Source organism: Aythya ferina (assembly GCF_964211825.1).
Source record: "Aythya ferina genome assembly, chromosome: 1".
Lineage (NCBI taxonomy): Eukaryota > Metazoa > Chordata > Aves > Anseriformes > Anatidae > Aythya > Aythya ferina.
Genome location: NC_140296.1, coordinates 96840968 through 96864200, shown reverse-complemented (window position 1 = coordinate 96864200; position 23233 = coordinate 96840968). Strand labels below are relative to the sequence as shown.

Sequence of the window (23233 nt, the reverse complement as noted above, 5' to 3'; positions counted from 1 at the left end):
CGCCAGCCTCCTCCCCGCCCCTCTCCGCCCCGTTATGCCCGCATGCGCGGCCCCGGGAGCCTTCCGGTAACGGAGAGGGATGGAGGCAGCGGGCTGCCGGGCCCGGGCTCTGCTGCTGCCGCTGTGGTGCTGCCTGCTGGCCGCTGCCCCCCGCCGCTGCGCAGGTCAGCCCCGGCCGCCGCCATGAGGGCGGCGGCGGCCGCCATGAGGGGGGGGGCTCCGCCGCCGCCGGGCTCGGTGGCGACCGGGTTGGGGGGGGACGCGGTGGTGATGGGTGTTTGGGCAGCTGTTTTGAGAGAGGGGTGTCGGGCACGGCAGGTATTTTGCCTTCCTGCCCCGGTGCTGGGCGTTGTGTAGTGCGGTGGGTTGAAGTGGGGGGGTGTTGGAGGGCGACGCCCGAGCGCTGTGCCCCCTGTGGGGCTGTGTGCCTCGCGTCTGGCACACCCGGAGGAGCACAGGGTGGATTTTGGGGGTCCACGCTGTGTGTTCGTGGTAGGGCCTGGGCAGAGAAGCAGCCCTGGGAGCTCTGCTCTTTGTTTTCTTTCTCTCGTTGGATCCGTAGCTCCGTTCTGTGGGCATCGCCCCCAAATTCCGACCCCGAACTGGAAGCGCCGTGATACCTGCGGCTGCTTGCGTTAGCCTACAAGCCTCACAGGAAATAATTTACGTGCCATACACCGCTTGGAGGCGCAGAAGTAGCTGCTCTGTTAGTGACCTGTCCCCTTCTGCCCTGTCAAAACCAGCGGTCCCCCTTCTAAAAGCTCTGGGGACAACCCTGGGTCTGCACAGCTGAGTCGTCTTTGCCATGTGTTTGGTTGTGGCTTTACATGTTTTTTCATCCTCACACATTAGAGGCCTCCTTTTCTTCCCATGCTGAAAGGCTGAGCTAAATTTTCCATCGTTTCTGCCTAATGGACTATTTTTTTTTTTTGTTCTCTTGCTGAATGGCTTTTCGTCAGGGGAGGTTCGGGTTGGATATTAGGAAAAGGTTCTTCACTGAGAGGGTGGTCAGGCACTCAAGTTTATTTTAGTTTATTAAAGTACGGCAGGGGAAGGATGATAGGCAGTTGTGCTATACGCTTTTTTTCCCTTTCATATCTTGTTTTCGTGTCAATCTAACGTCTTGCAACGTTGTCCTCAATACCAGCGTTGTTATGCTTTATGTGAAGTAACGTGAATTAATTTTAAATGTATACTAGTAAAATAAGCTAGCCACAAATCTTGATTTTAGAGATGAACTTGAGTCTTCCTTTCGATTTGTTATGCAAAGTTTGATTCTGATTAGTTGCTCACTATCTACGTTAGTCTTAGACGCTCTTGTCTAGTCTCTGTTTCTGTCATGATAAACCTGAGCTTTTCTGTGACTCCTACTATTTAAATTATGCTAGAAATCTAAAACACATGGGTTACAGAAATCTTGGAAACCCTTCTGGCTTATTGTAACTTCATGCATACCTGTATAAGCTGGTACAGTTGTAATATGCGTTCAAGTTAAATTCTTTACAGATAAGGGTATTCTACATGGAAAAGGATTATTACTTTTTTTAATGTCTTCTATCAAGTGCCATTTGGAATCAAAACTTAAAAATATTTTGCCTGCATATTTCAATTAAATTTAAGTGTGTATAAGAAAGGTAATTGAATATTTTTCTCCACAACTTTAAAACGTGTTTACTAAGCAGTGGAAGGATTATCATTGAGATCTTGCCTTAAACAACTGTACGTCAAGGTTATCTGTGTCAGACTGTTGGGCTTGGGGAAGTTATTCAAAAACTTCAGTTTAAGTACAGGCTTGATATGATTTTTACATCTTAAACAGGGGGTTTTTTGTTTGTTTGTTTGTTTGTTTGTTTGCTTGTTTGTTTTCAGAGGAAAAATAATTCATCTCTTATCTCCTCTGTTGTGAAGCCTGCTAGAATACAGCATTAAAACAGTTATGAAGGACTGTTTAGGAGATGTAATCATATGTATACTTTCATGCTATACTTCTCTTTGTAATTCAAATAGGAGACCAAAAAAAAAACCACTTCCCTTTGAGTGAAATGGTGTATTATTTTAAATAACTTTTGATCTGACAACTTCTAGTTTTGAAACAGTTTTAAAGGTTCACAGTAAGTTTATAAGATAGGTTTTTGCTGCTTGAGGAAAAAGCAACTAAATTTGTTGACATTGTAAATCTCTCCATGGGAGTATCTGTAGATCACAGCAGTGGATTGTGAGCCTTGCTATCTTCGACAAATTCTCTCTCTTCATCTGTATCAGCCATGAGCTAGAAGGCAGTATTTACTGTATTTGTGTGGATTATTCACGGAAAACACCAGAAAATTAAAATACATTGAAAAACAATTAGTAGATTTTTAAAGGGTATTTTTTTGATGCTGCTTTTTTGATTTATTGTCCCTGAGATGGGGATTTAAAGTGGTTTGGTTGATGAGGAACTGGAAGCTTGGGCAGCGGTGCGTGCTTCTTGTCTTTGTGATTGAATCAGTCAGCTGAATCAGTAATGCTGGAATAAATGTTGCTTTGCATATCTGGTTTCTTGCAAAACCATGAAACCTCTCTGGGAAGGCAATATTACCAAGCTTACTCCTGCATTCTAGGATTATTGTTTATTGGGGGGTAGGTGATTGGTTTAGGTAAGCATACACAAAACACTGGAAGTAGGGGTTACTTTGTGAAGGGATGGGCGTGGAACAACGAGCCATGTCCGTGTTATCGAGAGCAAACGTTAAATCAACCTGAATTTCTGCTATTTTAGAATGAAAGGTGTGTGGATAGAAGAGTTCTGATTGCATACAATTTTGGCTCAGTATTGCTTTTGAATCTATACCGTGTACTGATCTCGTAACATACATTATTTTCTCCAGTATGCTTAAACTACTACAGTATGATTTTCCACCTTGCTAAGACGCGTTACAGTTTGCTGTCAACGTCACGTTACATGGATGCTTGCTAACAGTCTGTGGTAGAACAGCATAAGCTTATCAAAACTGCCTTTAGCTGAGTGGGAGGAGCTTGCGATTGCTTGAAGCAGCCGGAGTGGAACTGAGCGGTGTCCCAACAAGCTGGAGAAAGGTCCCGGAAAAAGGCCTGCTGGCACCGAGAAAGGACTTGTGCAGGGGCTTTGTTCTTAGCCAAGCAGAAAGTGACAAATGATGGTCTAAATATCAGTTATATCAGTTCTACAGCCCCACCCCCCCCCAAAAAAAAATAATTAAATAAAGATCTATGGTGTTACAGTGCCTTGAGCTTTTGTCTAGAAGTTTAGTTGCCGTGCTGGAGAAAACCCAAGAAGTGTTGGGGCAGAGTCGTGTCAATTAGAATGGGAAGGTTAGGTCATGTTTCTTGTAAGCCGGGCTCCGTTTATAAATTTCTGCCAGAGTGTTGTGACTTTCTGAATTACAGTGTTCCAGGGGAGCACAGCCATTTGGAGAGAATGCAGAAGAGAAGAATGAAAGTCATTCGGAAAGCTAGGAAATTTGACCGAAAAAGTAAAATGAAAAGAACCGTAGCTGTCATTTAGATTTCTCTTTGTCATTCGTGTTTAATCTAGCTTCAAATACGTAAGAGTCTGATGCTTAGAGAGAATAAAGAGATGCACTATAAGATTATAAAAGAATAGTGTGCTTTAGTATCCATAGACATGAGCTAGATGTGTGTAGAGGAGATTGCTGTTACACTCCTGGTTTTGCAGGACTATAAATGACAGCTAAGCAAGCATCTTTGTCATACAGAAACTTGGTCTGGTCTGTAAAGATCAAGATCTCCAACAGAAACTACTAAGAAATCTGATTTGGGAGTTTTTTTTTTACTTCCAATTCACAGAAAGCTTTCTGTAATCTCTAATGACAGGGATAGGGAAACATTTCAGGAGATCGGAGGCCTGTAAAAAGAGGCCATGCATTGGTGGCAGCCACAAAGCTTCACTACATAAACCTCTGATGTACACAAAACAGCCACCAGCTTTCTCCAGCGTGAGCTGTAGGTGACGTTGAAAGGTTTCTTCCAGCTCAGTTCCTGTGCTTGTATCGGATGAAGGAATGATTAGGAACTGTTAAAATGTGACTCGATTATCATTACCTTTTATTAAAGTCAACCAAAGAGGTTCCTTAGAGTATAAATCTAAAGTTAGATCTCTGATTGTATCCTTCCTTTTATCTCCAGCAGAAGATGGAGTGAACAAATGAAAGCAGAACAATTCAATAAATAATTATTTAAATTATCAAATTTGATATCCTTGTGAGGGTTGTTTGAGTTATGAAGATTGTCTGTGAGGATTGGGTCTTTATAAAGCAACAATCTGTCTTTCCTGCCAGGGCAAGGAGGAAAGTACCTAATCCTGCTCAGGGTAGATCTACAACAGGCGTTGTGGTGTTTTAGTTTTTTTTTTCATCTATATTTCACATCAGATGAAGCCAAAAGGCCATCTAGTCTGGTGTTTGCAGCAGCTAGAAGCGGAGCAGGAAACAACAAAAGCAAACACGTGGTGCCAGCTGACGGCCCAACCTTCCGGCAGTCGGTAGCGCCGAGACTTTCTGTCTGACTCAGCTCACGAACCAGGCGAGAGCTCGGTGCTGACAGCACTGCGGGAGGGAATTCCGCAGCCCCAGCGTTCAGTGAAGCGGCACTTTCATTCTCCTGAGTAAAGTGGAGTTGCTGGTGCTGGTGCTTTCCAGCTTTGCATTGCAGGGACGGCAAAGTTTGCTGCTTTGAAGGCCGAAGAGTGTCTTACCCCTCCCAGGATAGAGCTATTCTGTACCTGGGGTTGTCCTCTTCACCATCTTTTCCCCTTCTTGAAAACTGCTGAGCACTGGCCGCAAATGCTCACGCTTGTACAGTGTTATGTTCAACACCACTGAACGGCTTTCTGAAAAATTAAAGCCGTACGATTTTCTGTGGGGAACTGGTACAAGTTACTTCTAACTCTGTAATGGATTTTTAGGTCATTTTACAGGTCTCTGAATGGCATGTTTCTGTTTATTAACGGTCTCTAAAGGCTGTCGTGTGCCAGGGAAGACAGCTCTGGATGCCTGGTTCCAGCAGTTTGTAAGGAGGATTGTGAAAGGGTGAACATCAGGCTGGAGTCCACGGTGTTCAAACCGGCAAGAGGAAGTTCTCCGAGAAAAGAGGCAGTCACATCTGAGACTCGTGACAACCTTCTGGGCCTGTTACTAAAATTGCTGTGGGATAAAGACCTTCTGAATTCACTGTCCAACCATCAAAAAGGGTTGCAGCAGAATTCGGAGTAATTTCCTTGTCCAGATAGGCCTCAGAAAGCCTCAATTCCCACACCAAACAAGGGAAGTTTTGCTGGTAGCTTGGCACCTTTTGTGGTAGCTATCGGTTCATTTCCCAAAAAGCTTTATGCTTTCCTGATAGCAGCCTTCACTGCAAAACCACTGTGTTGTGGTTGGAAAAGTATTTGAACTTTATCTTGCAATAAAACCTGGGGGGGGGGGGGGGGAATTATATTCATAAGTAAACTAACCTCCTCTTCTCGGTGAGCTTCCTTATCCATTTTGCTGCTGTTGAAAGAGATGATTTTGATACTTTTTAGTATAGGGGGAGATTTTAAGCTTCTGCAAAACTGTTGAACGTGTGTGATGCTCTTATGTCCCATGTTTAGATAGAGTTAAAAAATAAAAAATAAAAGAAAATACTACTTAGATTTCTATGAAGGCCAAGTGTGTGGGTGCAGGCACGACCCCGTTGAACTGTAAGTAGCGGTTTCCAACAACTCTTCCCTTCTGCCTTCCACTGTGCCCCCCGCAATTAGTAGTTAAAATCAAAGGTACGGGGGGAGAAAGAAGCACACAGTTTTCTTACCGATGGCTTTACAAGAATAGTGAAGTAGTGTATTGATGGCTATAAGGTTTCGTGTGGTTTTCAGAGTCATGCTGTTGGCTCCTTTTCTGGGGTATGCCTGGGATGGAAAAGTCCTACAACGCCTTCATAAGTGCCATCTGACTGAAGCCTTCTGGGGGAGGTTCAGTGGGTGGGAGGGGACAAAAAAAAAAAAAACCTTCTGAAACATCGGTTTAAATAATTAGCTGAAATCTGTATTTCATGACGTTTCCCAATTTTAATTTGAGTGCTTGAGTTCATACCAAGTGCCGTGAAGTTTTACAGATTCATTTGGAAAAGCGACAGCAAATGTCAGAGCCCAGAGCTGCACTTCTGCAGTGTTGTTTGTATCCAGAGACAGGATATGATTATTGGCTGTGGTATTTGCTAGCTGTAGAAAAAGCTTGCCTAGCTTAAAACGTTGAAGTCTGACACCAGCTTTCAAAAACTTGGGGCAATAGGGTAACTGTTCAGAACAAGAATCTCAAAACAATCCTGCTACCAGACTTTCCTCTCCGACCCCAATGGAAAAGCTTTAATAACTCTTACTGTAAAGCCGCATACAACATGTAAGATAAGGATTTGAAAATGAAACTAATTATCATAATGCATCATCACTTTTTTTTACTGGTGCTGGAGCTCTTGGAGGTGCACGGTGAGTCTCAACTAATACGATGTTACCCAACGCTGCCTTCTACAGTGTGCTCAGGGCTCCCTGTAAAGAATCTACCTCAGGCGTCTCCTGCTGTAAAGCCTTCTGTTTAGCCCTGCCACGGTAGGCTCTTTTTTTGTTGTTTTTTGTTGGTTTTTTTTTTTGTGCGTTTTGCTGGAGAACTACAGAAACTGGCTTAGTGCCTGCTACTGGAAGCTGTTCATACCTTGGCAGTTAAATGATGCTCTCAAAAGATGTTTTTCTCCCATACCGTCTATTAAGATAATTTATCAATAATTATTTACACAGAGACTGAGTGTATGAATGACTTTTTTTTTTTTCCACCCTGCTTGCATCTGCTCTGTAAGCCAGAGTCTGGTTTAGGATAGTGTTACTAGAAAACTTTCAGACCAAACGTTGTCCCTGTTATAACATTGTAGCCTCACTGTTTTGAAGTAGTGCCATGGACTGATGTCAAAGGAAAACATACCTTGAAAGTAGCCAGATAATGTTCAGTTTGCCTAAATACCAGAATAATTCCTTCCCCTGCAGCATTATTACTGGTCCGATAGCTGAATTGTGCCCTAAGGGGAGCACCTAGGACACTCTGCATATCTCAGAGTTAATGGTAACTATAAGGCAGTAATGAAACAGGGCTTTATTAATCACTTTTTTTTTTTGAAAGGTGGAAAAATACAGAAGGAGAGAGCTATCCTGCAGGTGGTTCCAGCATGTGTCCTTCCCTCTTGTTGGCAGTCTGCCTTTCAGAAGTCAGGTCTCCTCTTTCCCTTGATGTTTTGGTAATTCGTATCTGCATCCTGAGACTTGAACCCTGCCCTCCTTAGGTCTTTTATGTGCCTCCTTAGGTCTTTAATCATGCCAAAGACACGATTACCCTGAGTGAGGTACAAGATCCTGAACGGGATTTACGTTCAAGGCTGTACACTGAATTTGTGACAGTAATACATGACATAAAACGAGGCTGGAAAGCTCTACCTGTCCCACAGCCGTGAGATGACAGCAGCGGGTTAATCCCTAGCAGTTTGCAGCTGAGATCCAGACGTCGAATCCAGCCAACAAAATGCTGGTTAAAGGCCTTCCGACTGCGTATAATCAGCCTGTGGCCGTGAACTACAGGCGCTGAATGCTACATCTGTACGTGCTTTTAAACGGGAAGTGGGAGGAGGACCTTAAACAAGGAGGAGAGAGCTTGTATGGTCAGATGAGCGAAGAAGCTGCTTGATGCGCAGCTCCTAGGCTGTATGTTGAATGTCATTTGCATAGCGTGTTGTGGTAGGTTTTTGTTTTCATTTTGGTTTGTTTTTTAAACTCAGTGAAATGTTTATTGATATTTCATAACTCTCTACTTTTTTTTTTTTTTTTTTTTTTTTTTTAAACAAAAGTGGGTTCTCAGTTTACGTAAAAAAAATATTTGTCCCAGTCCTTATATATGTCTGTTACTTTCTTATAGGCCAAACCGATTTGAAGAGTCCTCAGGATATTCAGGTCTATGTTGTAAATACAAACTTCACTCTAAGGTGGAACTACACGGGGAATGATACCAATGTCACATTTTCAGCCGAATATCAGTGGTAAGTAGTAGCTTTATTCAGAGCCAGAAGTATCTGACGCTTATTTGTGTAGAAGAGAAAATAATTTATTGATTTATGACTATGCTTCTAAATGCTGCTGTCTAAAACTTCTAGAGACTTTGAAATTCAGAAAGTAGAAGCAGGAAGACTAAGTCTTGAACTGAAGCAGAATCCTAGTATTGTCCTTCATGTTTCTATCTTATACGTAAAATTAGATTGTTCACTGGTGGTGATGCTTTATAAATGCAGACCACATTTAGTAATAATTCTCCAAGAATCACTGAGGTACTGAGAAGATAAACTGGTACACTTGGAAGTGTAGTTTTTAGATTTTGTGACTCTTGTTTTTGTTTTGTTTTTATTTGAGCTAGATTGTGTCAAAAGACACCCACACACATGTGCACAGATCTCAAGAGAATTTTCAGTGTAGATATTGAATAATCTGTCAATGTATTTATGAATCTAGATTTCTCATCTGCAAATTTTAATGACTAGATAAATCAATCTTTGTTCTTAAATGTTAGCTTGGTTTTCTTTTTTTTTTTTTTTTTTTTCATATACCAATACTTATGCATGCTTATATAAGCATAGACATATGTGTTTGGTATTTTGTGGTACTATCCTGACAGGCAAATATTTAAAAACACTTCTAAGATAAAATAGCTTAAGAAGTTCTTTTATTTTTGGATTTATTAATGTAAAATTTTGTGGATTTAAAAAAGCTGTCTTTCAATATGTAAATGACAAACAGATACGTTGAAAATTCAGACCACTTAAGTTTTAAAATAAATCTGTAAGGTAAGTGTTGAGGACAAACAATTACTACTTCAAGTCTGCACTTTTTTTTTTGTTTTGTTTTTTGGTGAGATTGTTTGTAATACTTGTATGCAATTCCTGTTTGCTAAAATAGGTATTGCTGTCTGTTAACTTGCAAGAAATAAAGCTTCTGGAAAGCTTTTTTTGTCCAACATTTATTGTCAAACTCCATTTTTCTGCTTTTTCTTTTTCCCCTAATCTACACCCCTTGCTTACATTAGAATTATTTTCTTTGGTTCTTTTATGTTTTCTTAAGCATTTATTGCCATTAAGACTTTTAAATTTCTTCCAACGGTTTTATAAAATCCTTACCAAACTAGGGTAATGTATTAAGGGTATAATTTTGGATTTTGACAATTCTTTGATACTGTTCTTAGATGCTGTGTTTACACAGTGAATAAAGCAAATGTTAACTACCAGTCTACAAATTCTGATACTCTTGAGTAATAAGGATAAACTAATTAATAAATGGTAATATAAACTCAAGGCTGATGAAATAGAGATCCCTAACACCAGTGTAATTGGTGTTAAATGCTAAGCAACATGACTCTTACTAGCATTAAGAAGAAAAGGATGACTTAGGAGGAACTGATGACTTAGATTGTATTGTAAGTTGTTCTTGTGTGTGTGATATTTTTAACTCACCTTGCAGGTTTGATCCTAAGACAAGTGAAATGGAATGGAAGGAGTTGCCTGGTTGTCAAAACGTCACTGACACAGAATGTGACTTTTCTTCAGCGATAACTGAATACAATGATGAGCATCTTGTGCGCGTAAGGGCTGAGCGAAAGGAAGACAAATCACCATGGTCTAGTGTTTTTGAAATGATTCCATTTCTTATAGGTATGAGCTCCATATTTACTGCAACATTTTTTTTAGTTACATGTCCTTTTTCACATTACTGGGGAAAAAATGCATGTGGTTTCCATTGCTCATAACATGAACTAGTCACTTTCTCAATCTAAAAGTAATACAAGGTATTTGCAGGTGATAGAATGCTATTATTCTTTCCTTTCTGGAAAGGAAAAGGTATTGAAAGTGATGCTGTTCTTGTGACAGAGTTCTCTATGGCTACTTCTCTAGACTTCTTTTAAAAAAAAAAAAAAAAAAACTCTCCATATAGTAGACTTCTCTGGAAGTCTTCTACCGACTCCCTGATTTTTCATTATGGTATAGGATGATAGTTGCCTTCCCTCTGTTGTATTAGTTGAGTTGGATTGGCCAAAGTGCAGGATCTGTCATTAAACTCTATTCACCAATGCTCTCTGGGCTCAGTCATCCACCTGTTGTTTTTTTTTACCCAGCAAAGGGTGTACCTGTCCAAGCTAAAATAAGATACTATATGCCATTACTGTGGGTTTATTAACGTAAGTTACTTTTTGGGTAGTATTTCTTTAAACATTCTTGCTGACTTCTTTTTCTTTCATATTTTCAGCTCAGATTGGTCCCCCAGAAATACATTTGCAGTCCATAAATGGTGTCATTAAAATTCAAGTTTCTCCTCCAGAATCAAATCAGGACCGAAAAATGTGGAATCTGTCGAGTTTTAAATATAATCTGGTTATCTGGGAAAATTCATCTGATGCAGAGGTATGGTTACATTTTGATTTTTGATCTCAACTGCCAAAGATGTACTTTAATTGCTTAATGATCTAAAATTGAACTGTTTAACTATGTAACTGTTTAATTCTGTAACTCAGTATAATTGTTGCTATGCAGTTGGGAAGTTGAGGGTTTTTTTTTTGGTTGGTTTGTGTTTTGTTTTGTTTTCAAGTAGAGGACTGTTGGATATTTTGTGATACAAGCTTTGTATTTCTGTTAAATGCTGGAGCCTAATGCATGAGGAACCAAGTGAAACCATCTCAGATAAGTTGGAGCAGCAGCTACCATCAGCTAAGAACAACAGGGAAGGGAAAGAGTTCAGGGTAGTGGGAAGAAGCATTTACAATGGGGTGTAGATATGTGGAGCTTGACTATCATAGTGCAGTTCTGTGTCATGAAGTTCTTTGTTTTCATATTGTATGTCAGGAGAGTTTAAGGATTCTTATGAGGTCTTAGAATTCTAATTTCTAGAATTTACAGGGGTTTTTTTTTAGAATTCTTACAGAATTTTTAGAATTTGTAAATTCTAGAATTGTAAATTCTCAATTAATTGAGAAATACAAATGCACTATTTTGTCTTCAGAGTATGCACCTGAATGTGTGGTAAGTTCTGCTTTATGTACAGCAGTGCTGCAACCCTACAACTGGACACCCAGTTTCATATGTAAAGGAGTATCTCAGTCTCATGGCTAAGTTTGAAACTTCCCTTTAGCACAAATCAGCCCATATATTATCCTTTGTTCCCTACTTTAGTTTTTTTTTGTTGTTGTTTTGTTTTGTTTTTAGGGTATATTTATATAATATAAATAATATTATATAAATGGGCTGAAACCTGGAGGAAAAGATACTTTAAAAATCAGCTAATCTGGAAGATGCTGCTCATGCTGTCCACAATTCTTTCTGACAGGTCAGAAGTCAAAATATTTTTCCTGTGGATACCATCAGTGGTCTTGCACCTGAGACAACCTATTGTTTAAAAGTCCAAGCAACTCTTTACTATCAAGAAGGCTTATTCAGTCCCATTCATTGTGTAAAAACTACCCGTAAAGGTATAACGTGAAACTATTTAATTTTAAATTGATTATTTATTTAAACTTTTGGAAAGTATATTGTTTTAACACAACAAAAATGCACAGAGATGCCAGGTTCCTACTTCTTTTGGTATAAAAGCAATCTTGACAATTACTTAGTTTTTCTGTTTTAAATCAATATAACGTCACCTATCACTACTATAGTTTTAACAGTACAAAAAGGCTTTCACTGAGGCAAATTCTGTCCATTAATTTGTACTGCAAAAACTACTTTCTCTATATTGGAAAACCGGATATTTTTCGATTTAAATCAGAAGGAAGTGTGTGTAGGCAGAACAAAAGACTCTTGTATATTTGGCAGTAAATGAACATACACAAACTTGAGCCAAGCTTAAGAAAACCTCTTTCATGCAAGCCTTGGTGACTTTATTCTTGCAGATTCTGAAGAATGGCTAGGTGGCAGTTTTGCTTACAATTAATGTCTTGTTTTACCTGTCTGAATTTAAATTCTTTTTCACGTTGTTCAAGTGTCTAAGTATTTTTAAATATTTATTTTAGGGGAAAATATAGTGTGGGAATTGAGAAAGTCAAATGCTAGATTGGATGGTACATCAAAACTACTTCATGCTTGCTTGTATGTATTTTACACAATTTTCTAGGCAAGTCATTGCTGGACCATTTTGTTTACACTAATCTCAATGCATCTGTACTTAATTTTACCGACACTGCTTTTTAACTGGTGCTTGTAATATTAAAGACTTAAATTCCGTGATATATACAGTGTATTAATTTGCCATCTTTATAATGAAAACAGGCAATTTTGATTTTTTTTTTTTCTTACTTACTGTATGTGTGCCATCATTTATGTGATAACTGGCCAGTGCGAATTGCTGAACTGAACACTCAGTGAGAAATTGCTGTAAGGCTTTTTAGTAACTCTGGATTTCCTTCCTTTTTTTTTTTTTTTCCATTTTATGCAGTAAATTACTTATTTTGTCCAGCAAATCTGAAAGTTTCTGCTTTGAACATGCAATTTCATCTGCATTGGAATAATCCATATAAACAACATGTGAACTATACCGTACAGTATCTCCTGTGAGTTAAACAGTTTCTGTATCTCTGTATAAACTAATTATGTAGTTCTAAATGTTATCTATTGTATTTTGCAAACACTTACTGGAAGCTAAATTGAAATACTTCACAAACATGGCTTAAGATATGCAGTATAACAGTGGATAAATCATCTGGTCTTAGCATGGCTTTGAAAGGATTGCAAATAACATCATATTGTATAATGTCAGAATACTAGGCTTGTTTTAAGGGTGTTAAATACTTCATGGAATGGACTATATACAAGCTAAGTAGAATTATAAAATATGAAGTTTGCGTTTCTTTGTGTCTTTAAATTTGAAGAAATTAGATAACTAGAAACAGCAAAATGCTGTTTTTCAAGGTTTCAATTGTCAACATAGTTGATTATTTCTGGTCTGATTCCAACATTAAAAAGAAAATCGGCATGTCTATAAATCTATATCTTCATGTCTAGTTGTAGCACAATTATTGTGACCAGCATCTAAATGATGAGAGATACCTCATAACAAGTAGCATTTTTCTGGAATTCCCTTAGCATGACATAAAAAATAATCAACTTAATAGAGCTGTTTGAAAAATCTTAGTTTGAATTTTTAAAACTTTAAAATCAAATGCAATTTTCTTTTCTAGTTAGGATTGATTCAGACACTGGTTTGAATTTCCTGATCCAATTGGCTTCATTGTTTCAGTAATTAATGGAAAATAGATGGTTTACTTTTGCAAGAATAGGCCTCTTAATTTTTTGTATGTAGTATTCTAAATGTGAATGTGCTGCTTTGGAATTTGTGGACCCTGTATAAAAACATTATAATATCTCTTGCAGTGGTTTTGAAAAGCAACTTCATAATGATCACTCTGGGAAGTGGCTCAGTGTACCCAGATGTGAAAACATCACAAACACAAAATGCAATTTCACGTCTATCATCACCATTATTTCTGCATTTTATTATCTCCGCGTGCAGGCCATGAGTGAATATAATAAATCGTGCTTGTCTAAAGAAGTAAAAATAGATCCTCTAAGTACAAGTAAGGAGATGTTTTCTTAAATATTTTCATTTCCTAACCAACTTGAACTTAACGCTAGTATTTGCACAAAGACACTTCCTGGATTAATGAAACTGAATACATAGTTCCCCTACAGAAACTCTGCTGGGAGCCCTGGCCTCTTCAAGTTACACTGGAGTTTTTCCTTGGTCTTCTCTACTCAGCACAGTTGTTTTATATCCCTATATTTAAAATCATATCATTTGTCTTACAAAATTGAAACTCAAAGCATTATATGGCATTTTATAATCTCGTCTATTGCATTAATAATTTTGTGAGATTATACTGCAAATATTCCTTATCTGACTTCTGCCATTGGTGTTATTTTTCTGAGATACCGAGAATTGGTCTCAAAGACAGATAAGGTTGGAAACCAGCACCTCTGTTTCCTTGTGCATCTGCCCTCATCTCCTCCTTACTCTCTATTACTGCTTCAGCACAAAATTCAGGAGGACAGGATTACACAAAAACTGAGGTTCAACTCTGAAGAACTTAATGAAAAAGCAATGTCTTAAATCATTATGACATCCAAGTCAAAATATGTAATGCTTTCCAATGTGAAATTAGTGTTTGTAATCTGTTTTGCATATTTTATGTTTTGCTAGAAATGTGAGCTTACTAAAATATTTGACTTCACAAAAAGTTATCAATTATTGAGGTGAAGAAATGTTTGACATGCCGAGTGTAATATTCCATTTCCCTCCATATTAAAGATAGAATCAGTAGCTATTCCATAGGTCAGGTTACCCTTCTCAAAGCTTTTTGTAATTAAATAAGTGACAATTATACAAATGAAACCAAACACTTAAAAGCATCTCAATTTTAACTCAAAGTAAGTGGAAGAGGCTATAAGTGAAAAAGAGGGCCCACATCCTGATCAAATTAAGAAGCATTCCGTAGTTTCGCTTTGATTGGCATGGAGTGAATCCTATTGCCTGCTTATTTCGTGTCACTGAAGCTTGCAAAAACAAAATATGAACTTTCAAAGAAAAAATAACTGAAATATTTCACAGGACCTGCTTCTAAATATAGTTGTTAGTCAAGTCAGTTTTTTAAATACATGGTTTTTAAAAAGTCACAGGTTTAAATTGCAATATTTCAGTCAGTATGTTTATTTGTATATGTCTTGGTTTTGACTTTTTTTTTGTGTCTTTAGATGAAATTGGCCCTCCTGGTATAAGAGTGGACATCAGTGATGTTTTGCTGCATGTCCAGATTTCTCCTCCAGGAGGAGATGAAAACAAAGTCATGAGGGAGCGTTATTACTTATCTTACCAGATTGTGTATTGGAAGAATTCATCAGATAATGAGGTATGAACTCATTAAGTACTTAAAACAGCATATGAAATTTGTTATGATATAAATACTACATTTAAGTTCTCCTCAAGAAGCTTATTTTCAGAAAAGGTACATGTACAGTGTATCAATCATACAAACAGTTTATTTTTCTGAAAGAGTCTATAAAAAATTAGCTAAGACTATTTTCATTACAAATTGAGGAGATTTTCATAATTTTCTTCATTCACATAGCCGCACGTGCAATGATTCTGTAGAATTACACAGAGTTTTATAAAGCTGCCAGATGACTCATTTTTTTAATAGAGGTGTCTTTCAATGTGACTTGTGTGTTGTCTTAATGTAGCTTTCTGTCCCTTGAATTCCTTTCCCACTGTATTTGCAGTATTATTGCCATACGTATCAGAAAACAATGAAGTCTTGCATGCTTTTAGCTCCAGTTTTAATACATCTTTCTATATTCTTTAAATGTTTCTTATAGCAAAACATTGCTACCATAACCAGTAAACGTGTATCTGTAGACTTGCAGAACAAGACAGGAAAAACTGCAGCTGGAAGAATTTAAATTTTGCACACAACATATCACTTCTAAGCTGTAAAATTTCAGTCTGGTAAAAATAGTTTGCTTTTGTCAATAAATGTTTGCTGACTATTCTTGCTTTAGAGTTTTTTAGTTTCTTCTATTTTATTCAATCCAAATGCAAAAGGGTGTCCAACTTCTTCAGCAGAAACCAGAACTCTGTTCTATTTGAGTGGCACCTGTAATGTTTGTGTGTCTTACTCCTCCAAATTTTCTTTTTCAGGAGGAAATAAAAGTGAAAGAGATAAAACAGACAATAGCGACAATCTCTGATCTTACACCTTCAACACAGTACTGTGTAAAAGTAAAAGCATTTTCAGAAGCTTACAACAAAAGCAGTCCCTTCAGCAATGAGGAATGCATCAAAACACCTGGAGGTAGGAATTGCTTGGGACTTGTTATGCCCGTGGAATCAAAATTGTTAACAGTTCGTAAGCCTTTGCAGATCTCATTAAGTAGGAAATACTTGCAATGTGACTTAATGGCCTTACCAAGTTAGCACCCATTTGACCAGAGATCATATCAGCAGTTTGTCACTCTGCTGCTCTGTGTTCTCTCCAATTAGCTATGCTAATGTGGCTTCTGGTCTGACCTGAACAAAATTGCATTTTTTATTCCACAACATACCTCAGTTTAGAAATTCTCACATTAATAACTATAATGACTGCAAATTAAACTTCATCCAGTACAATGACTTGTTAATAGGCAAGCTTTAATTTCAGTCACTTCCTATATATGTTTAGAAGGGAGATCACTGAATACTACATTTTTCAAGAATACTTTATTCTTGAAATTGTCTTAATTATTCTATGAATTAATTGAATAAAAAAGAATCCTGTGCTGAAGTGTGAGGGGACAAATTATAGATGAAGACACTGAGTTGTCATAGATAAAAGCATTTGTGCAAAATGAAAAAGGGTTTGAAGATGGATTACACTCACTCCAAACACTAGGGTATGATAATCTGTTGAATTTAATTTGGCCAGTTATTTTCCATTAAGAGCCTTTAACACTAGAAAAATTAATAAATATCCAAACTGACTTAAAGCTAAGAACGTTTAATAATTGTGTTATTACTTTCTCACATCATAAGCTCCTGTGTTTTATTAGTATTTGTAGTCCTTGGGTTTTTGTCTTTATCAAGCCTAAGAAGAATTAAATCTTATTTTTTAAGCTTCACAAGGCAAATTCTTTGACTATTTTGCTGGTTAGGTATTACTCTTCCCCCTTCTTTTATTAGTATTCTATTTAGCACTAAGCAGTACATTCGAGACTCTCTACTGAGAGAGACAGTCTCACAGATCATGCCCTGTATTTCCCAATGTTCTTATATTGCAGCGTGGAATTCTTTTTTCCTTTGATCACTTTTACTAACAGGGAATAGAGATTGAAAAGAACTGATTGTCTCTTCTTGCTTATTTGTAAAGCACCTACTGGTATCTCCTATTTTAGTGTGTTCAAGCTCCCTTCAGCTTGTTTGAGCCAGAGTGTGTGTTGCCAACTAGAACAGAGACAGTGAGAAGGAAGCTTGCAAAACTCTTTAATTTACACACTGACTAGCTTATACCAATTCAGATAAAGGGTTCCTTTGACAAGAATATTCTGCTATCAAAAGATGGATTCTGCCTTTGTATACTTCATCCCCAGAGGTCCTAACCTTAAATCTTAGAACTGAGCCTAGCCTGTTAGAAGGCTTTCCATAGTTCCTGGGCTGACGCAGCAATACAGGACTGTGTTTGAGCACGGAGGTGCAATTCATCTCACCTTTCTATACTGACAGCATAAAAACTTGTGCTGAGCTACTGTCTAGACTACTGGTGTAGAAAATAGTTGGAACGTCCTTGGGATTGATTTCTTCCTAGGTAAGCATCGAAGAGGAATACATGTAGATGAGTTGCTTGGTAGAGGATCCTTTTTCTCCCTACTGGCTGGGCTGTAGTCATCTGAATCTTAGCGTTGGAGTTCCTTTCCTGTCCAAGAAACAATTGGAGTGCTTTTGTGCTCCTGAAGACCCTGCAAGTCTGGCCAGTCTAGTCATTTCCTGGCTAAGGAAAGGAGGGCCAACTTCACAGTTTTAATTGCCCATTCTCTTTCCATGAGCTATGGGAATTCTTACCCCCGTATCTCTGTCAGTCACATATTATATTCTTTGAGGCTAGAACCTGCACACAGGCAATAGGGTGGTAATAGATTTACACATATCAGGTCCTTCAGGGTAACTGTCTGCACAGCCTTTCTGTCCTGTTGTCAAAGAGGGAGGGAATAATCGGATCTTGGTTCTGATCCTATATGCAAATGTGCGTGTTCTTGTGTTTGAAATCTCTTAGGTTGTGCTTCTAATAAAATTATGTGAGATATAGAATTACATTGTTTTCCTAATGACCATCGTGCCTGGGTATAGCAGTGAAGGAATGTGCTATTTTATGATAAATACTGCAGCAGATTTGGGGGAGGGGGTCATCTGTTTTAATCTGTGTGGTTTATGAATACCTAGACTGAATGTTTGTTTTTGCTTTTTTTTCACATCCACTTTTTTAGATAAAATGTTACCTCTGATCATTTTAGCAACGTTTGTAACTGCCCTGATTGCTGTCTTGGTTGTGGCTGTACTGATCATTTTTTTCCTGTATCAAGCCTATAATAAAATCAAGTATGTGTTCTTTCCATCATGCACGCCTCCTCTGAACATAGAGGTGAGACAAGATTGATTTTTCTCATTCATTAAGCAGACATACTTTTAGAAAGAAGTGTAAAATGTTATAGAAAAAGTTTCAGTTCAAAAGTTTCAATTAGTGAACATTTTAATTGTTTATTTGCACAGAAGAGTTGCTAACTTTTTTTATTCCAGTGCATGTATTTATCCTGTATGTGTATGTACTTTTGCCCTGCAATTTGAGACCAGAATAATTTTCCCACCATGTTATCTGGCTCTAGCCTTTTTTGCCTTCTCCCTGTTGGTTCATGGCATAAAATGAGTACTGTGTCTTACTTGCTTCCTTTCAATTAAGAGCTTGCTATTATTTTCTTGCTGCATAGCACTTGATTTTTATTGCTTCTGGATTGTCTTTCTCCATCGTTGCATTAGACCTCAGTAGTTTCTCTGAAGGCTTACTTGGAAGGCAAGCATGAGTAGCCTGAAGAGGGGAATTGATTGACTGCAGCCCTGCAAAGCAGGGCTAAGGACATGGGGATACAGCTGGGTGGAAAAACTGGGTATGAGCTGGCAATTTGCACTTGCAGCCCAGAAAGCCAGGCTTAAAATCCTGGGCTGCTTAAAAAGAAGTGTGGCCAGTCAGTGGATGGAGGGAATTCATCCTCTCTGCTTTGCTCTCATGGGACCCCACCTGGAGTGCTGCACCCAGGTCTGGAGCTTCAGTACCACAAGGATGTGGACCTGTGAGAGTGGGTCCAGAGGAGGTCCCTGAAAGTGATGGGAAGGCTGGAGCACCTCTAGTGTGAAGAGAGGCTGAGAGAGTTGAGAAAAACTTTTTACCAAGGTTTGTAGTGACAGGACAAGGGGCAGTGGTTTTAAACTGAAAGGGGATAGATTTACACTGGGAAGAAATTTTTATGATGAGGGCAGTGAAGCACTGGCACAGGTTGCCCAGAGAAACTGTGGATGCCCCATCCCTCGAAGTGTTCAAGGCCAGGCTGGATGGGGCTTTGGACAACCTGATCCAGTGGGAGGTGTCCCTGCCCATGAAAGGAAGGGTGGACTAGATGATTTTTAAAGGTCCCTTCCAGCCCAAACAGTTCTAAGATTCTATGAATAGGGATTGATAAATAATTTTCTGGCTCTTTCATTATTAGAAAGAGGACATCAAATAGATTTATCGCAGAATCACAGAATTGTCTAGGTTGGAAGAGACCTCAAGATCATCGAGTCCAACCTCTGACCTAATACTAACAAGTCCTCCACTAAACCATATCGCTAAGTTCAACATCTTTTAAAGACCTCCAGGGATGGTGACTCCACCACTTCCCTGGGCAGCCCATTCCAATGCCTCACAACCCTCTCAGTAAATAAGTTATTTAGTAGGAGCCAGGTTCAAAACAAAAGTATCTTCAGGCAGGGGGATCTGCAGATCTCCTATGTGGACAGCCTTTGTGGATATGAGAATCGTTATATGGGTCATGTTTGTGGAAGAGAATTGCATGAAACATCACTAAAACAAACAGAAACCATCTCCGTCTCAAGAAGCTGGAAAGAGTTGGGAGTGCCTTTCCAGCCTCTTGTATTCTGTGAAAGCCACGTTGCTTTTCTGACATGTCCTCCACGTACTTTTATGGTCTGAGAATCCATGTGGTCAAAGAACAGTCATTATTGCCTGCTCTTTAAAATTCAGGACATGAAAACGAAAGTCCAATCTTTGCAAACACTTCTACCATGCCCTGACCTAGCAATCTAGATGATTCAAGTCTCAAAGGCAGATGTTGTGCAACTTCTGGCTTTGCTTGGCATAGTATTCAGTGATCCCCTTCTGGAATGAACAGAGCATCGTGTCAATGCGGGTATGTTCTGAAATGCAGCAAGAGCTGCTCATCACCGTGCTTTCTTCAGTGTCTCCCAAAATGTAGACCTGAGCAGTGTGTAGCCTTCCTAATGTGTTTCTCCTTCTCACTGATGCTCTTAGGATATGTAGCGTACAGAGCTTTCTGAGTAAAAGTTAAAATTGTAAACCAGTCTCATAATTTCCAAGGGCAAATCTGAATTTCATTAGTTTGTAAGGCAACATTTTAGCTCTTCTGTTTGGTAGAATGCTGGTAACATGGTTGATATGATGTATATTTGACTGAGAACTTTTCTAATGGGTTTGATTTAAACAACTGCTTTTTAGAGTTAAGGCACGTAGGAAGGACAGCAACATGCTGTTGAGAGCTGTATAAGGGGTTGGTATCATGCTGTTGCAGCTTGCTTTCTCTTTCTTCATTCAAACTTTGCTTAATAACTAATAATCACTCGTAGGCTTTGCGAACACACATCTGTCATCCACATGCTATGACATGATCTCTGAAAATGTTCTGAATTAGGGTTTTCCTTTATTTCCTCATAAGGCTAGAGTCAAAGAAATATTGCAATTATATAGGTGATTGACAGCTGCGAACAGCATCTTAACCTCAACTCTTTTACTGTAATAATTCTTTAGTATTTGATTATGTAAATGCAGCTAAACTTCATTGTCATTTTTCATTTGTGAACTTAGGGAAACAGCGTATAATAGGTAGAAAACCTTATGATGCTATTGAATGTGATAAACTAGATTTGTACAACTATGGTGTTAAATGGAGTCATTATTTAGGTGTTAGGCATGAATATTCATCTCTCTTCTCGTTTTGCAGGGATTTGGAGGACAGCTCTTTGGCAGCCCGTATCTGCCCACTGCGGAAGAGCCAATAGAAAGTTGTTATGTCATTGAAAGCATCATAGAAGAAGTAAATCAAAATGATTTCAAAGACTACAAACACTCTAAACAGAGCAGTCGAGATTCAGGGAATTACTCTAATGATGATGATACCTCAGGGAGCAAAGGGTCAGAAGGAATGCTAGAAAAGGAAATAATATAACTTTTAAGGAAGTAAAATTGAAATGCGGGACTAGTAGTGTAATAAACACTTAAACTTTTTTTTATTATGAAAGTCTTGGACTAATGAAGACAGTATGGCTTTGGGATATTTGTGCTGAAGCTTCCAAATTTCCACTGGGTTAGTGGAAAGTCACATTCTCTGCTGCAAGCTGACTGAAGTTAAAACACATTTGACTTCTGTTATCTTACACCATTTTGACTGAATATTCATCCTGTGATAAAAGGAATACCACCTGAATAAAGAGGAACAAATCTGTCCACTTCATATTCTTGAACCTAATAACCTCAGTGAAAGCCTGCTGTGTTCCACAAGCAGGCTTTGAGTGCCAGTGTGTACTTTGAAAGAATACTTAAATTACAGTATTGAGTCCTAGTGTTTACACAGGCAGAAGAAAACTGATGCCAGATACAATTGTAAGAAGTGTGATGTTCTCTTCCAGCCCTTTGGGGGCAGTGGTTTTTGGTTCAGCAGGTCCAGAGCAAAGGATGCAGAGAAACCAGTTTCAGTGAGGCAGCTCCTCTGAGCATCCATGTAAACTTTCGTGGCCACGGCTATCAGATACTTCCGATGCCTGCCTTTGTGTTCATTAAGCTGTGTCCCTGCATCAGGGTGCTCTTCTCCTACATCACTTGGTAACCTGGGCAAGTTTGGGGAGGAGAAGAGTTAGGAAAGAGGCTTACTCCACTGGAAAGAGAAATTTCACAGTGGAAGCTCTTTGTAAATAGATGTATAGTCAAACTGTATTGTTCTGCATTTAGGATGACAAGCGTCCAAGCCAGATATATGCTGCAGGAAGAAACTAATGAATACTTTAAATAATACTTTGAAAAATGCTTTAATGATAAGACACATTAAGAAGAATATTCTTTTTTCTTCTCTCTCATGGTTAGACAACCAGAAGCGTAAAACACTTCTATTTGAATTGTATTTGCCAATGGGAATCTCCTTTAACAAAGGAACTTATTTCTGTAATTAGAATTATCCAAGCTGAATTTAGGACATGTCTTCTAACAGCACAGTGAGGATGCTTGTCATTCAAAGTTTTTTTTTTCAATTCAGTCTCATTGTATCAACAAACATTTCCTTGTACAAAATACAAAGATGCTGCAATGTTGTTTCACTTTGGTGTGCCACTTTTCTTTTGAACTGATTTTTAAAATAGTTAATTTCTTACGAAGAAATTGATTTAGAGTAAGTTGTTTTTATGTTGCTTGTTGTCTAACATGTAATTGTTGATGTTCAAATGTTTATTTTCAAATGTGACCTAATTTTATAAACTTTGTTACTGTGTTCATGGAAGAACATAATAAATTTTGCACATTTACTTCTTTAAACACTTTCTTAAGCTTTTCTTGGCTCCATATATTTTCAAAATATTGAGATTTCAGCTACATCACATAGAAATTCCCATGACTCTCCAGTTATTGTCCTTCCTAAAAAGTACTATGTGAAGAATATCATATGTAAACTTGATTAGAGCTTAGGTGGGAATGTTGCGTGCACTAGGCCAGTCAGAAAGGAATGCTAATTCATTTTCTGAATCGGGGTTTAAATTGACAGCATGTGAGCATCCCAGTCATCAGGGGCTTGGTAAAAAGCTCCAGTCTGTGGATTGTTGTGAAATATTAGATGAAAGACAGTATGAAGTTGTCTATTTGTGCAGTCTACTCAAGGTAGTTTTGCTTTGAAATAAGTTTGCTGTTCCACTGTGAGAAGGCAACTTGTTTATGCAGCTGTTCCTCTTACTGCTTTATATTGTAGCTGGACTTCCCACATTTGCGCACGCACGCACACCCTGGACAACCCCAATTTCAGATTGTTTTTCTTAATTGTGATATATGTCTCCACTAGAGCTTGAGGAAATACCTTCCTTTAGGGGATTTTTCAAAAGTAAGGCTATTCTAAACATTTTTTTCTGAAGTATTTTTTGGTTGTTTCTTTTCCTCCCTGCTCCTCTAAGGAAAATGCTTTATCTGATACATGTATTTCAGTAACCAACTGCAGAGCGTTGTTTTGATAGTTGTGAACTGCTTCCAGTGCCACTAGGCATTGTTTGCCTCCAAGTTTCAGCACTCTGGAAAACAGCTGTTTAACGTGA

The 23233-nt window shown here is 38.4% G+C and overlaps 1 protein-coding gene across 3 annotated transcripts; it reads left to right on the top strand.

Annotated features, from left to right (window-relative positions):
- The first annotated feature begins 7 nt into the window (after positions 1–7).
- IFNAR1 (interferon alpha and beta receptor subunit 1) lies at positions 8–22469 on the top strand. 3 transcript variants are annotated; one of them, XM_084495847.1, is made up of 12 exons: positions 65–164; positions 7182–7271; positions 7968–8088; positions 9557–9747; positions 10340–10494; positions 11414–11555; positions 12518–12632; positions 13453–13655; positions 14830–14984; positions 15773–15926; positions 18088–18242; positions 20890–22469. In XM_084495847.1, exons 1-12 carry the CDS (start codon positions 80–82, stop codon positions 21112–21114), a joined length of 1791 nt encoding a protein of 596 aa, XP_084351973.1. In that variant the 5' UTR covers positions 65–79; the 3' UTR covers positions 21115–22469. The 3 variants fall into 3 exon arrangements, with proteins under 3 accessions (XP_084351974.1, XP_084351973.1, XP_084351975.1); XM_084495848.1 differs by lacking the exon at positions 7182–7271 and having other exon boundaries at positions 8–164; XM_084495849.1 differs by lacking the exons at positions 65–164; positions 7182–7271 and adding an exon at positions 7650–7789.
- Positions 22470–23233: the final 764 nt, after the last annotated feature.